The 16,104-nt window shown below is 35.9% G+C and overlaps 3 protein-coding genes across 10 annotated transcripts; 1 reads left to right on the top strand and 2 right to left on the bottom strand.

Moving 5' to 3' along the window:
* Positions 1–1,663: 1,663 nt before the first annotated feature.
* Positions 1,664–4,687, bottom strand: LOC130807045 (uncharacterized). The gene is made up of 4 exons (XM_057672325.1): positions 4,614–4,687; positions 2,340–2,355; positions 1,911–2,217; positions 1,664–1,821 (listed from the first exon to the last, which is right to left on the bottom strand). The coding sequence occupies exons 1-4, from the start codon at positions 4,685–4,687 to the stop codon at positions 1,664–1,666; spliced, it is 555 nt and encodes a 184-aa protein (XP_057528308.1).
* Positions 4,688–4,720: 33 nt separating this feature from the next.
* On the top strand, positions 4,721–9,878 carry LOC130807048 (disease resistance protein RGA2-like). Its single transcript, XM_057672329.1, has 4 exons — positions 4,721–8,162; positions 8,278–8,291; positions 8,555–8,728; positions 9,189–9,878. The coding sequence occupies exons 1-4, from the start codon at positions 4,721–4,723 to the stop codon at positions 9,876–9,878; spliced, it is 4,320 nt and encodes a 1,439-aa protein (XP_057528312.1).
* On the bottom strand, positions 8,919–15,475 carry LOC130806934 (disease resistance protein RGA2-like). 8 transcript variants are annotated; one of them, XM_057672196.1, is made up of 5 exons: positions 11,955–15,475; positions 11,563–11,611; positions 10,935–10,989; positions 10,167–10,391; positions 8,919–9,934 (listed from the first exon to the last, which is right to left on the bottom strand). In XM_057672196.1, the coding sequence occupies exon 1, from the start codon at positions 15,371–15,373 to the stop codon at positions 12,041–12,043; it is 3,333 nt and encodes a 1,110-aa protein (XP_057528179.1). In that variant the 5' UTR covers positions 15,374–15,475; the 3' UTR covers positions 8,919–9,934; positions 10,167–10,391; positions 10,935–10,989; positions 11,563–11,611; positions 11,955–12,040. The 8 variants fall into 8 exon arrangements, with proteins under 8 accessions (XP_057528179.1, XP_057528178.1, XP_057528180.1 ...); XM_057672195.1 differs by having other exon boundaries at positions 11,454–11,611; XM_057672197.1 differs by lacking the exon at positions 11,563–11,611.
* Between the last annotated feature and the right edge of the window lie 629 nt (positions 15,476–16,104).

Genomic DNA, 16,104 nt, shown 5'->3' on the forward strand with positions numbered 1-16,104 from the left:
GCCTAAATTTGGGTTGATATTTTTACTTTGGCGCCTATTGTATTTGCCTCTGATTATTTATGGGATTTCTGTGTGGGTTTAGGCTGCTTGTCATGGCTATCTTTTTTTGGAAAAGTTTTAAATTTTGCGATGGCATTAATATTTTTCGTTTTTTGGCGCATTTTTAAAAAAGTGACTGACGTATATAATAAATGCATATTCGGTTTGTTCGACCTCTTTTCTGAAGTCAATGAATGAAATGATATCCGTATTCACATGGCTCGAGAAAAGTGTTCGTTATTTGTAGACGTGAATAAAGTGTTGAAGAGATCGAGGAGGAAGTGGAAGTACAGAGATAAACCCCCTTTATGAAATGTAAATTTATTTATTCGAGATGTAGTTTTTAATTATGTAATTTAATTAATGGCTATGAAGACTTTGTAATTTTTAATTATGTAATTTAATTAATGACTATGAAGACTTTGTAATTTTAATTATGTAATTTAACAATTTTAAATTTTCCCTCCAAATTTAAACTTATCTAAATTGGAGGGAATAATTAGAGTTTAATCAACTTTATTACCAATACCCCTACATCACATGCCTAAACTATTCAAGGTGGTCCCCTCACTTTCTTAATATGCGTGCCCAATTCAAATGGAACAACTCAAATGAATTGGAGGGAGTATTAAGGTATACATTTCGAAATGATAGTGTCGTCTACTTGAGCTTTACTCCATAGACTAAAGATTTTAGACGATCTTAGCCTATACTTTAGTGATTCCTTGACAGATCCCAATCCAATCTTGGGAGTGATTAAGTTTGATAAATAGGCTACATTTTAGACATTCTTAGCCCAAATTCTAGCGGTTTCTTTAATAGTTTTTAAACCATGAATATTAACTACTATACTGAAATTTAGTGTATATGTGAGTCAATCTCTAACCCCTCGAGACGTCCTGTATGCAACACTAAGTGGATTGTTGGAACGAGAGAAGAAATGAACCACTTTTTTATTTAGGTTTCCATCATCTTTCAAGAACTGTTTCTGCTCAGCAAGAGTGACAAACTCATCGTATAAATCATTTGTTTTCAAAGACAGCATCCTTGTGTTCCTTGATCTAATGCTGTGTTTCATGTTTTAACTCCTGCTTTGTCTCACAGTCGTATTCATGTCTAGAGGTGTTCAATGAGTCGGATAAGGACCGGGCCAGGATTAAGTAAATATGGGTGGGGTTGGTTAAGGGCCTTTTAAACTTAATGAAATTGAAAAATATTAATTATCCCATTGACATTGTCATTTATAATATTTAAATTATATATTAGTTATGTATTTTATATAGGCCCGCTTCCGACCCTTATTGAGCCCTTATAGCCTTGTTCATTTTAATTATAATAGAATCCGCTTACGACCCAACTCATTTTCGGTCCGGCCCTTACAAAACACTTCTAAAACGGTCCGGATAAGGGCTAAATGAGGGCTTGGCTCATTGAACACCTCTAGTCGTGGTTCGTGGAGCATATCAGTGATGGTAGAGACAGTGGCTTGGAGATCATGACGTTGGGATTTGTGGCCAAAAGCTGAGAGGATTTCTTTAAGTTCAGAACATTGTAGTGCAGCGGATAGGACTGTTCCTACATCCATTATATTATTTGGATTCAGAGAAAAGGGGAAAGAGAAAGCTTAGTAATCTTTGGAAAGGCCACGAAGAAGTTGCATAGCCAAATGATCATCAGTAATGGATGTGCCGAGATTGTTGAGAGTAGTGGCAATATTATTGAGTTTGGTGCAATAGGCTTTGACATTGGAAAAGTCACAAAGTTTGATATCATTGAATTGGGCTGTGAGATGAAAAATGCGAGAGGTTTTGTTATTTTGAAAATTTTGTAGAATGCGGTTCCATGCATCTTTGGCCTTATCATCGGGATACTAATAGTGGCATAAAGCCAAGGTCGAACGATATCGTCAAGTCGTTGCCATTCGGGATCGGTAGAGGATGTTTTGGAGTCGTCACCGGCAATAATGTGATCGTCAACAAGATGAGCATGACAATGAAGTTTGAATAAAGTGCACCAAGTATTGAAGTGAGTGCCTTCATCATCAAGTTGAATCGGTACACAATTTTTGATGTTAGTGACCAAGGTTGCGGGATGAATTTTTGGAGAAGACATGAGGGAGATAAAGGAAGGAGGAGGGGATGGTGGAAGGAGTCGTGGTTTGAGGGTGGTGACGGCTGCCTTGAGGAGCAAGGAAAAGGTTTAGGGGAGGCAAAAAGAGAACCTAAGCTCTTGATACCATAATAAAATGGGTAGAAATTTTTTTGGTTACCATTCTTATTCATGAAATAGAGATTAAATACAAGTACAAAGGATATCCTAAAATATTTATACAATCAACTAATATTCTATACAATCAAAATATTTACTAGAATATAAGAAATATGGAAACATATTATTCTACGAGAAATATATTATTCTATTAAACTTTCCTCAAAAAACTTCACTAAAAACCTCAAATTCAAAAATTGTAGCACATTACATGTTGTAAAATGTTACTTTATTTATTAAATAAACAATAAAATAAAGTTACAAGTTTATAGAAGGAACCAAATTACATATGACAATCAATAACCATACTTATGTACACCACCGAGAACTCCGAGAAACCGATCTTCAAACCCGAACAAAGTAACAAGAAGATTTTGTTTGAACTTGATATTAATTCTAGGCGAGATGGTCTTTCCTAAAACATCATTTCCTCCCTACTACGGTGCTTGGGAATAAAGCGGAAATATGTTCTGAAATACAAAGAATTACACTAAATTCCTAGCACACGGAATTTAGAATGATGTAAGGAAAACTTAAATGGAAGAAGATACGAAAAATTACAATCGAGGATTGCAAGTTCTCTATGTAAAATGCTCGAGAAGGAAAGAAATCAGAAATTTCATGTATCAAATAACCACACAAGCATTCTATATTTATAGAATAGCTCACACCTTTTTACGAAGCAACACGTTACTTTATGAAACGCAAGATTGATTCATGAACTAATGTCGTCTTTCAATCAAACCATCCCAATATATATGGTTAATATAACCATATTTAACCGTTGAAAGTTATATCAAAACCAACAAAACGGATAAACTAACTTTGCAAAGGAAAATCAGCAAAACAGAAGGGAACTCGCAAGCTGCGACCTGCAGTTCCACAAAACAGTGACTTTTTCTTTCCTTCCTCGCGAGCCACGAGTAGTTTCACGATCCGTGAACACTACTTTTTGCTAAAAATATAAACTTTGCAACCTTGGGATATTATCAAATTAATTTATTTAATTAATTTATTTTATTTAATTTCCGACAACCATTATACGCTCTAAATGACAACATAACATGAGCCATTACCAGTTCTTGTTGAATTTGGATGGGACAAACTAATGAAGATGAACTTTTTTAATTGTTGGTCATATGTTTCATCAATGGATGTATGTCCATATTCCTTGATACTTTCAAATATATGTAATTTTCTTGCGTTTTTTGTTTTTCTTGATTGGTTTGTAAATTGTAATCATCAGGATGTTGTATTTTACGATGTCAATATCCCAATTCTTCATTGTACTAAGTAAACCAATAAGAAAGAAAAGAAATGGATATATTGAGGAAATTAATGATTTTAATTATTGAACTATAAAGATCAAAATTGGCAGTTGTTAATGCAAATTTCAGTCTTAGACTTTTTTTTTATATATTTAATTTCAGTGTCATGATTAGTCTCATATTTTGTAGAAGTTTCAAGCTAATCGATTCAAATAAGGAATAATTTAATGAGTTCATTTAAGCGATAATTAGTTAATTAAGTTCCTAATCCATTTAGAATATAATCCAAATGTACCTTAATTTAACTATATAATGCCATTATTACATCACCCAATAAAAATGTATGGTGTATTGTTAATTTATGGGGAAAAGGTGGGGAAGTATGGGCTTCCAATCAAATTGATGAATACAATAAAAAGAAAACTGACCTTATTAAATTCTCCATTAATTTAATGATAAGATGCTGAATTACACCTCAACTTGACATTATCAATCCTTGTTTTAGCATAGTGTGTTACTTTAAACTTTTGGGTGTTCTCATCACTTTTTTTAATTCGTATCCACACGTCTTCTCTCATTTTCTCTTATATTCTTATTCACATAATTTAATTGTCTCTACATTTTTCATAACCGTACAATAGTGTGTTACTTTAAACTTTTGGGGACATAGGGAATCAAATGTACTTAAAATTATAAATTTTTCCTATATCTGTTTTGTTTAACAGCTAGTCTCTTGAAAGACCATAGAGACGTATTTCAAGTCCAACCCGTAAAGATTAATACCTACTTACCGTATTTTTAATGCCTACTTACATTATCCTTAATGCCTACTTACAATATTTTAAAAAATATATAATAGGTCGGCCCAATTAGAAACCGTCTCTCATAAGAATTTGTATTTGTTTAAATAAGATGACTACTGCAACTGCCTTATTGTTTTATTAATGGAGTATTTAATTAAGAGTAGTTGTATGTATTTTTTATTTCTTTTTTCCAAGTAATTTAAGCAAAGCCAAGTATTTGGCAAACTTGAGGTACCTGGTGTGCTGTGCACAATTAAACTCAGATCCATAAACCTTCTTCCCTATTCTTCTCCCATAAGTCAACACCATTGCAATACCTTCCTTCTATAACTGAAACCAATTATGGAAGTGGGAACAACGCTTTCTGCTGTGCAAACACTGTTAGCAAACCTGCAATTACCACAGCTTAATGAGATCATCAATGAGTTTCATCTTGGTGATCTCCAACACATATTATCTTCCATCATTGCTGTTCTCCGTGATGCTGAGACTAAGTACGAGCACTCCCACGGAGCACAAGTTTGGCTCAAGGAGCTCAAAACTATTGTCTCTGAAGCAAGTGATCTGTTCGATAAGTTTGACGCTCTCGCTGAGCAGAAGCAGCTCCTAAAAGCTAATAAAAGATGGTTTCGATGTTTACAGGCTTACACCCCTCGTATTGGTTACAAGGAAATGTATCAAGAGGCTAAGGAAATTAAGAAAAAGTTTGAAGATAGTTGTAAACATTGTCAATTATTATTTCAGCCTAACCATCAGCCTGTCAAGCAGAGAAAGGTTGAAAGCTGCTCTTATGTGGAGGCAGTCAATATCGTTGGAAGAAAGGATGACTTGGAGAAGGTCGTAGGAATATTGCTTGATTCTGATGTACAACATGATGTTTCTTTTCTGAGTATTGTGGGAATGGGAGGGATGGGTAAAACTGCTCTTGCTCAACTTGTATACAACCATCCAAGAATAATGAGTGCATTTTCATTGAGGTTGTGGACTTGTATCTCTGATCAAGATCAGAAAGAACTAGATGTAAAAGAAATACTTGGTAAGATTATGGGTCGAAATAATGAGAATTACACTACGGAGTGGGTTCAACACCAACTTCGCCAGCAACTATCAGGCAATAAATACTTGCTTGTCTTGGATGATGTATGGACGGAAAAGCATCATCAGTGGCATGCTTTAGTGGCATTCTTGAAAGGAGGTCAAAGGGGAAGTTGGGTTGTGGTGACTACGCGTTCACAAGAGACGGCCAGAGTTATAGGAGATGGTCCAATGTACAAGCTCCAAAGATTATCAGAAGAGAGCTCTTGGCATTTGTTTGAAAGGATGGCTTTTGGATCAGATCAGTCAACCTCCCCTCCAGATGAATTGGTTAAGATTGGGAGAGAAATTGTTCAAATATGTGATCAAGTCCCTCTTGCTATTAGAGAAGTGGGTAGTCTTCTACATGGTCTTAACCGGAGTGAGTGGCTATCATTTAAGGAGAATGGATTCACCAGCACGAGAAAGGGCACCCAGGAAATTATCTCTATTTTGAAGCAAAGTTACGATTGTCTTGAATCTCCATTGAAGAATTGTTTTCGATATTGTGCATTGTTTCCAAAGGATTTTGAAATAGAGAAAGAGATGTTAATAAGTCTTTGGATGGCACAAGACTATATTGTTCCCTCCTATAAAGGTCAAACCATTGAAGATGCCGGTGAAGAATATGTTTCAATATTCTTGAAGAGATCTTTTTTCCAAGACAGTAAGAAAAATAAATCAGGTGAGATTGTATCTTTTAAAATGAACAATCTAATGCTTGATGTTGCTCAAAATGTCGCAAATAAGGAAATTTGTACATCAACTAGCCTCAGTGATAGCGTAGATGAAGAAATTCGACATTTATCTGTTGTCAGGGGAGGTCATAGTAAATATTCTTCGGGTAAGACCTATATCTATTCTTATCTTCATGTTGGTAATAATGGTTTCAAAATTGAGAAGGTGAACAACGTGTTCTTGAATTCCCTTATAGAAAATTGTAAGTCCCTAAAGGCATTAGACTTGAGTGGGTTAATGATCAACAGGTTGCCGGAATCATTAGGTGAATTGGAACATATAAGGTATTTAAATCTATCAGATAATATAGATCTGGATGTACTGCCTGTGTCAATTGCAAAATTACGTTTTCTTCAAACTATAGTTTTGAAGCGGTGTCGTACATTGAAAGGGTTGCCAAAAGATTTTGTTAAGCTAGTGAACCTTAGGGCGTTGGATATAACGAGTTGCTTCAATATAACTAGTATGCCCAGGGGCATCTCTAAGTTGACTTGCCTTCATAAGCTAAGTGATTTTGTAGTGGATGCAACTAATGACAATTATTCAAGTCGAACTCAATGTTTTGAGGCGTTTCTAGACTTGAAACCTCTTAGCAACCTTAGAGGATGTCTAAATGTACACATCCGGTGGCCCAAAAATCCTATTATGGCTGTTAAGGAAGACGATGATCAGGAAGGATTATTTTTGAAGAATAAGAAACATCTCAATGCCTTAAATTTTCACTTCATACATGAGGCTGATGGAAAGGTTGATAATGAGGAAGTAAGAAGAATAATGGATGAACTAGAGCCACATTCTAATGTAAAGAGTTTAGAGGTGAAAAAATACCACGGTTTGAGAATGCCAGGATGGATAGCTTCCCTCCCAAACCTAGTAGAGCTTCAACTTGCAAATTGCAGGAAGTTGCAATACCTTCCGTGCCTTGGGAACTTGATTCATCTAAAAGTCCTAAAACTTATAATGTTAGGTGAACTAGAGTACATAGGGGAAGATAATCCATCAGATAATTCCAGCTCTACACTTGATCCAGAATTGTTTAGAGTAGGAAGATCATCATATTTAACCTGCCTAGAAACACTTGAGCTGAGTAGTCTGCCAAAGTTGAAAGCATGGAGACCAAGAGGAACGGGAGATGCTCACCTTTTCAGTCGTGCTTGCAGCGACAAGAAGACGATACCGTGTTTTTCTCAATTAAAGTCATTGTTCTTGTGGAATTGTCCAGAGCTGAGTTATATTCCATTTTGCCCTAGGGTGGAAGACTTGAAATTAGTTAATTTCAACGACAGATTGCGAATAATGGAAAATATAGGAAATTTTGAAGAACTAGGAAATGTTGCTTCCTCATCCTCATCTGCACCCTACAGTGGAGGATATAGCCAACATGGCACCACTCGAATCAAGAATGTGGCTATATCGAACGTGGGTTGGCTTGGTTTACTGCCAATGGAGGCTTTCCGATGTCTGGAAAAAATGGATATATGGTGTGACAAGGAAGTGGAGAGCCTTAAAGAAGCAGAGCAGTTGTTTCGTAGTTGTTCATCTTCGCTGAAAGTCTTGATTATTCACAATTGCTGCAATTTACGAAGTGTTGTTTCAGGAGGATTGGAGCATCTCATTGCATTGACGGAGTTGCAGTTAAGGAATTGTGATCATTTGAATCTGTCTGAAGTAGTAGAAGAAAACGAGAGTGAGCACCGATTCTCTAACCACTCCCTCCAGATCGTGACATTGCAAGGTCTTCCACAGCTAGTGAATATGCCCAACTGGTTGCAACTTCTGCCTGATCTCCAAACCATTGCCATTTCCTTGTGCAGTCGACTCAAATCACTGCCGGATTGGTTGTCTAAACTCACCTCGCTAAGAAAACTTAGAATTTCGAGCTGTTCAAGACAGCTGGAGAGAAGATTCAAAGATTCTCAAGGGGAGGATTGGCCTTGCATTCAACACATCCCAGATTTTGACTTCCGAAATTGTTTTTATTAGGGTGTTCTCAATGTGCTGTTGACACCTAAATCTGTGTTTTGATTTACATTCGCTTCTAAGTCTTCGTTACTAGTGTTTATTATTGATTCTGTGTAATTCAACAGCTTGTGATTTCAGAGTATAAATGACAATTTCTGACTGTACATTTTACGTGCTAGAGTACGTGTACATTGGTGATCCTTTGAATTGTAATATTTTTTATGTTTTAGCTGGTCCATATATCCTTTAATTTTCTAGTTTCTCTTAGCTGGTACATAATTAAGAAAATTAATTAAGTGTGTTTGTGAGGTAAGAAAAGGTACTAACTTGAGATTGGTTGAGGAGAATCAACCTAGTACATTTGCTCTGTGTACTCATTGGTTGGTTTAGAGCCTTGGTTAGCAAGGTATAACCTTGGAGGGCAAGGATTCTTACAGACGTAGGACAAGTGCAAGTATGTTAGGGGACCAATTGGAAACCGTAGGACGTGTGAAAGAAAGCCAAAAAGCAATCAGAGGTTGCTGCCCTGCACCTGCTCGAACAAGCAGCCATCATGCTCGAACGAGCAGGCTTGCAGTGAGACGTCTGTTCATTTTCTGCCTATGTTGAGATGCTTCCCTACTTTGTATCATATCATGCCTAATCATTCCCTATAAATACTATAGTTTTAGGTCACTGTTTAGTATGCCAAGGGTCTCATTGTATAGCCTTCTTTATTGCTTAGTTTATTCAACTCCCACCTAAACTGGGTTTGAGATGTCGGATATACTACAAGATATAAACAAGTAAAAATTGAGCTAGGCGTACATTAACCAAAACCAAACTCAGTTTCACACCCTTGTACAAGATTTTCTGTCATTGAAACTGAACATGGATTTGGGAACTGTATTAACTGTTAATCAAACTCTGCTTGCAGCAGTGTAATGTTCAGACTTGCAAGAAATTCTCACAATTTCTGGCTACAAATCCAACTTGATACCTAAAAAATACCATCATCACCATCAATGATGTTCTCTGTGATGCCGAGGCCAAGCAGGATCTTTCTAATCAAGCACAGAATTTGATTGAGCTGAAGGATGCTGTTTTTGAAGTTGATGATCTGTTGGATGAGTTTTCGACTCTTGCTAAGCAAAAGAAGCTCCTGAAATCTTGTCATAGACTCTCTGAAAAGGTGCGCTACTTCTTTTTGAATTTTAATCTACAACATGATCATGTTACTTATAGAATGCCTAAAGGGGTTGTGAATATCAAGAAGTTGGATGTTCTTGTTTGTAGTAGTCACTTTCACTTTAAGCTTGATCCTCAGCCTATCAGGAAGATAAAAACTGAAACATGTTCTTCAGTCGATGCAGGGGATAGCATTGTTGGTATGTTGCTTGATTCTAATGTTCAGCATGATGTTTCTTTCCTTAAACTTGTATTTAATGATTCAAGGATCGTAAGTGCATTTCCATTGAGGTTATGGACCTGTGTTTCTGATCAAGATCAGAAACAACTGGATGTGAAAGAAACTCTTGGCAAGATTTTAGGCAAGAATTATATTGATTCCACCGTGGATTCGGTGAAAAGCCAACTTCGTGAACAGCTAGCGGGAAAGAAATACTTGATTGTCTTGGATGATGTAATGAAACTGAAGTGTGCTGCAATGTGGAGTATCAAATGTACGCAGTTGAATAAGTCAACTCCAGTTTCATGTTCTTCCAAAGTAGGACGGACAATACAGTAGTCTTCGATTCCTTGTTCAAGTTCCTTCCACGGTTTTCCTTCAACATAACGAGCAAGCTTCAATAGAAAATGACAAAAATAAACCATTCAGTTAGATTAGTTAGAAATAAATGAGTGCGAACAACTATTCTAATGTATCAGAAATTACATGTACAATCAAATTTCCTCTTTCAATCCGAAATGATTGAGAAGAACAAAGATATTGCAGTTGAGTACATGCTGAACAACATCTGCAAGCTCTTCTATATTTAAGATAAGAATGCTGAAAATATAGGAAGTGACAACTTACAAAAAACTAATGAAAGGCAGTGAGATCAAATATTCAGGTACCGAACTATCAAAGAGATCGAAAAAAGCAGCACTGAGTAAGAAAACCTCCTTGTTTCTTCAAGTCAAAGCTGTTCTGAATCTAGAGAAGTTGTGTAGGTGCTTGAAACGGCAGCAAGGTAGGACAATATTGTAGCGCCAAGCTCCTTGATCGGGACCCTTCACAGTTTACTCTCAACATGGCAAACTTGATACAGAATCAACTTTTTCAGTCTTGTGAATAAAAATCCATGAGTGATGAACATAGTACACTATCATTCATTGTTATGTTTTTAATTTATGCTTGTACATGTTAAAATGTCAGCATATAAATGATTAAACACGAGCTGCACACACTCTATAAGCTAAGGAAATACCATCCAAAAACCATATGACTATGGGAGAAAGGGCTCTGATAACTTATAGAGTGAATATTCATTTCAATCTGCTTAATGTAAGGGAAAGTGAAGTGAAATACACTGGTACTTCAGAGGGCCTTTGCTGATTTGAAGATCATATGTATGATACTCTGATCAAGGTAAACAATGCTGGTAATTTAGTCACACCTTAAATAAGACCTATAAAAGTGTCTTCAAAGATACAAATACAAGGCTTTTTGTTCCATCATTTCTTCTAGAAATCATTTTTCTGCCTTCTATACTTATTTTTTGGCAACAAGGTCGATGCCCAGCAGTCTAGCATATCAAGGTATACGAGCGTATGTGCAAAGAAAGAAAGCTATGAGTATTACCCAAGACAAAAGCTATGAATTGAGACTTTGTTTTGGGTAGAATTTCAACTTGCACCTGCAAAAATTAGAGAAAGGTCAGTATAAACACAAAGGAGGATGGTGGCACTAGAAAGAAGGTATACAAATTTGTTTTCTGCAAAAGAGGCCATATACAATGCAAGAAGACTCTAGGGACCAAAGTCAGATTGTTCATTGCAGCATCGAAAAAAAAGAGTATCATATTAGACCACTTTTGAGAGCCATTCATTTAAAACTAAGCTATACAACGTTGAGCTATATTGATGATCAATATTACATGATTCGCTAATCTTCTCGCGAATCACGAAAAGCGAATTACTGTCGTTTTGGGCTATTATGAGCGAATCGCGAATTTAAAAACGAAATTAACTAGTGAATTATGTAACAATGTTGATGATCATTAATAGTTACTTATATTGATGAACTTCTTGCCTGTTAGCTAGGCTTCTTGTGATGAATACAAGTACATTCAATGTAATCGGAAAAACACGAGTTGCTTACACTTTACAAACCAAGGAGATACCATCCCAAAACCATAGCTATGGGAGGAAGGATTTCAATGACTTATAAAGTAAGCACATCATCTTTAATTCATGAATGTGAGATATACCATTCCAACAGTAAAGTTCTTTTTTTACCAAACCAGAGTTTTGTGTTCCCTGAATAGAAAATCAGATTGAAAATATTAGATGAGTGTAAGAACCAAAAAACACTAAATTATGAAAATTATACGCTTGAGATAGGTAGCTAGATGCCAATTTTATTTGTAAACATGAGTAATTTTTATTAATTAAATCTAGAGAAATAAAATGAACTTAGCAACATAATATCATAAAAATAGTATGATCTAGAAAATTATTAGCCTAAGCAAAGCCGTTAGTTTACAAAATAAGAAAGTGAATTAATTTAGTTTTAGTTTACGACTTAACAACTGACCATGATGAGAGCCGTGGAATACTACTGATTTATTTGTCTTCTAAAAATATCAATCTAAAAACTAACCTGACGATGGGCCAGGAGAGCTATGGAGTTATTCATTGTCTTCATCAGGATACTCTTCATCCCAATAATCTTAATCAGAATTCTCTTCAAAAACAATTTATAAATTGAATGGTGGGGATGTGTTGAATGTAAGCCCAGTCTTCTCCTGGTGGATCTTCTTTGCATCTTCTCTCCAGGCTTTTTGAACACTGCTTAACATGAAGTTGCTTGAGAGAGGTGAGTTTGGGCATCCAATTCGGGATTGCTTTCAGCCTATAACAACTTTTTATTTCAAGAGTTTGAAGAGCAGACAAGAATTGCATCCAGTTTGGCAGATGCTCCATCTTCAAGAGGTCATACAACGTCAAGGTAAGAAGAGAGGGAAGAATGGATGGATTGTATCCAACACCGTAATTTTCTTCTTTTTCTTCCGAGAATTTCAGATTTTTACATGATATAATAGATAATGTCTCCAAAGCAGAGAGATGTTCCAATTCTCCAGCCACTATACTCCTTAAATTGAGGCAACCACTAATCGTCAGAATTCGGAGAAAAGAAGAGCAAGCACGGAACACCTTCTTAACTTCTCCCAAATTCTCCATAACCCGATCCTCAAATATTGTTGTTTCAAGACGTTGAAGAGCCTGAATAGGCAGTGAATTCAGCCATGCCACATCATCAATATTCACGTGTTTCAATTTTGAAGATTCCAAAACAATGACTTCATTTGATTCTTCATCATCTCTTTCTGTTCTTCTCATTATCCCATTCAATCTTGTATTGAATTTGGTTAAAAACAATTCCTCTAATCTGGGACACACCGGAAAACACGTCAGCTCGTCGCAACATGATATATATAATTCCTTCAAAGAAGGAAGACATAATAAGGAGTTGTTGTTATCTTCCACCCCAACCCCTCCTCTCCTCCATCCTTTCAACTTTGGTAGTATTTCTAAATTAAGTTTTTGAAGAGAAGGGAGGATTGATCTTTCTTCTACATTTCCAAAGCATTCAAGGTACTCAAAATCGTAACATAACATAAGTTCAAGATTTACAAGGTTTGGAAGATGGGATATCCACTCTGGCATTTGCTTACCAACATAATTAAACATCTCAAAAAAGCGAAGACTAGAAGGTGGGTGCAGATCTTTCATCAATTTTATTGCTTCCTCATTATCCAATACTCTTCCAAAATTTGTCACATCATCAAAATTAATACGAATGTGATTGAGATGTTTTTTATCCCTCAAATAAAATCTTTTCCCCTCCCAGATTTGATCTTGACTTACATTTTTAGGCCACTTTATTTTAATTCTAAGTCGATCATGTAGGTTTTTAAGATCTTTCAACTCTTCTAATCCTAAAAACCATTCTGACCAACTTGAATAACTATCCTTACCACCTACTATAAAATCACTCAGTCTATAAAGACATGTCAACTTATCCATACCCTTGGGCATATACTTCAACTTAGAACACCTTGAAATATCTAACACCCTAAGTTTGATCAACCTACTCAAATCTTCCGGTAACTCTTTTAAATTGCGACAACCATATAACAATAATATTTCTAGATTACATAATTTTGTTATTGATTTAGGGAGCACTTCTAATGCCATATTTAATGAGAGATCTAAATATCGTAGATGCAATAATTCACCTACGTAATTTAAACTTGACAAATCTTTAATTCCTAAATCTACTAATCTTAATGCCCTTAGGTACCTACAACTTTTCATTAATTTCTCCACATGAAAATTATCCACATACCCAAAAATAAAATAGCGATAATCAAGATACGAACGTAAACGCGGTATATCCGAAGAGATTTCATAATCAATTTCTTTGTTGAATAGTGAGAGATGGCGAATAATTTTATGTAGGTTGTCACTTAGTATGGTACTACTTCCTGCAAAAATCTCCTTCCTCGAGACATCTTGAGCAATGTCATGCAAAAGATCGTGAATCTTAATCGAATCTACCTCACCTGTATAAACATCTTTTTCTATATCTTGGAAGAAACACCTTCTCAACAATATTAGAAAATGTTCTTCACCTGCATCTTCAATGCTCTGACCTTTGTGTGATGGAACAATATAGTTGTGTGCTATCCAAAGGTTTATCAATGTGTTCTTTTCCATTCTATAATCCTTCGGAAAAATGGCACAAAAACTAAAACAATTTTTCAATGAGAATGGAAGATGATGATAACTTAGCTTCAATATTTGTGTGATATCATCATTGCCCATGTTGGCCACACCCACTTCCTGGACTGCTTCCCACTTCTTCTTGTCTTGGCCATATACAAGACTTCCTGCCACTTTTATGGCAAGAGGAACTCCACCACATGCTTCAACAATCTTTTGCCCGATTTCGACCAAGTCATCATGATGATTCCACTGCTCTGAACTAAAAGCTACCTTCTCAAACAAGCTCCATGAATCTTCCTTTTTCAAGCCTTGAAGCTGGTACATTGAATCATATCCCATGAAGTTTGCTGTCACTTGTGAACGTGTAGTCACCACAATCCAACTCCCCTTTTGACCTACTTTCAACAAACTTACTAGTTCAATCCATTGATTGCGAATTTCAGTCCACACATCATCTAAAACAAGCAAGTATTTCTTATTCGATAATTCCTTTTGAAGTCGACTTTGCACATACTGCAAGGAGGATTGATCTGTGCATTTCTCATTTGTACATAAAGCTAAAATTGCTCCGAGAATCCCAGTAATGTTCAACTGTTTATGATCTTGATCAGAGACACAATGCCACAGTCTCAAATTAAATGCACTTTCAACTCTTTTATCACTGTACACAAGCTGTGCAAGAGCAGTCTTGCCTAATCCTCCCATACCCACAATAGACAGGAAAGAAACATCAGTTTGAACATCAGAATCAAGCAACCTACCAACAATATGCTCCAAGTCGCCTTCTCTTCCAATGATTTCAGCAACATCCACATACGAACAAGTCTCAGGCTTTCTATACTTGATAGGCTCATGATTAAACTCCATGATAAACTGCTTGTTGTAAGCAAAAGCATCCAACTTCTTCCGAATCTTGTCCACCCCTTTAGACATCTTGAAAGCAACAAGAAAAGGGTTAGAACGAGAAAGGAAGCGCTTCATCTTCTTGGATATTGTACCGTCAGCCTTCAAGTGCTTGTTCTGCTCGGCGAGAGTGACAAACTCATCGAGCAAATCCTCCGCTTCAAAAACAACATCCTTAAGATCCTCGATCCATCCTTGGACATCATCTGGGAGCTCCTGCGCGGACTGGGCTTTGCGAAGCTCATTGTTGATGATGTTGACGGTGCTTTGGAGTTCATCAAGTTTGGATTCATAGCCATAGATTGAAATGATTTTTTTAAGATGAGGAGATTGCAATGCAGAAAGAATAGTTTGGATAGCAGACAAAGCTGTTCCTGCGACTTCCATAATTGATCAGATTTCAAGGGATAGAAAAACTTAGGAAAGAGAGATAGCAAGAAAGAAATAAATGGTACGAGTTTGGAAATGGTGAATAAAGAATGGTAAACAAAAGAAGTAGACTGATTAATAGAGCTGTTCTTGGTGCCTTCCAGCTGTAAACAAAGGGCTAATGCCACTGTGCATAGTGATAAATGTTGACGTTTCGTGTTCCCCACATGGCCACATGGTATTATTAGACTTGCTGTTCCATTCACACGTAATTATTCCCTACTCCCTAGTATTACATTTACATATGGAGTATTACTTAATTTTATTTTAAATTTAAGTGATGTCAACTGACCTTAATGACTACACACTAAAATTGTCCGCAAATCCATTATATTTTAGTTAAATGTCATCAAATGTTTTGTTTTCTATTTCAGTTACATTTTTTCATTATTTGTACTGTCATTAATTTTAAATATTGTCACAATTGGATTTTTTTTTTTCTTCACCCACTTCGCTTATGTTGTTTCATATAGTTTATTGGAAATTTTGATATTAATAATTCAATCTTTCACCCATTTGCTGTGAATAATCACAATTTTGGATTATTTTTTAATAAACTAATATTTGCCCTAAGTTTGCTGTCAGCATACTAATAGGGTATGCTGATAGCAAACTAAGACCAAATATTAAATTATTATAAAATAAAAAGTTATGCTGATAACAAACCAAGAGTAAATGTTAGATTATTA

This window comes from Amaranthus tricolor, chromosome 2 (assembly GCF_026212465.1).
Source record: "Amaranthus tricolor cultivar Red isolate AtriRed21 chromosome 2, ASM2621246v1, whole genome shotgun sequence".
Taxonomy (NCBI): Eukaryota; Viridiplantae; Streptophyta; class Magnoliopsida; order Caryophyllales; family Amaranthaceae; genus Amaranthus; species Amaranthus tricolor.

Bases quoted from the DNA above. Each gene is read 5' to 3' on its own strand.
- LOC130807048 (XM_057672329.1), top strand. From the start codon at position 4,721: ATGGAAGTGGGAACAACGCTTTCTGCTGTGCAAACACTGTTAGCAAAC. The intron at 8,729-9,188 runs GTGAGACGTCTG...GAGGCCAAGCAG, and splicing joins CTCGAACGAGCAGGCTTGCA to GATCTTTCTAATCAAGCACA.
- LOC130807045 (XM_057672325.1), bottom strand. From the start codon at position 4,687: ATGGTGTTGACTTATGGGAGAAGAATAGGGAAGAAGGTTTATGGATCT. The intron at 1,822-1,910 runs GTATCCCGATGA...TTCATCTCACAG, and splicing joins TTGGCTTTATGCCACTATTA to CCCAATTCAATGATATCAAA.
- LOC130806934 (XM_057672197.1), bottom strand. From the start codon at position 15,373: ATGGAAGTCGCAGGAACAGCTTTGTCTGCTATCCAAACTATTCTTTCT.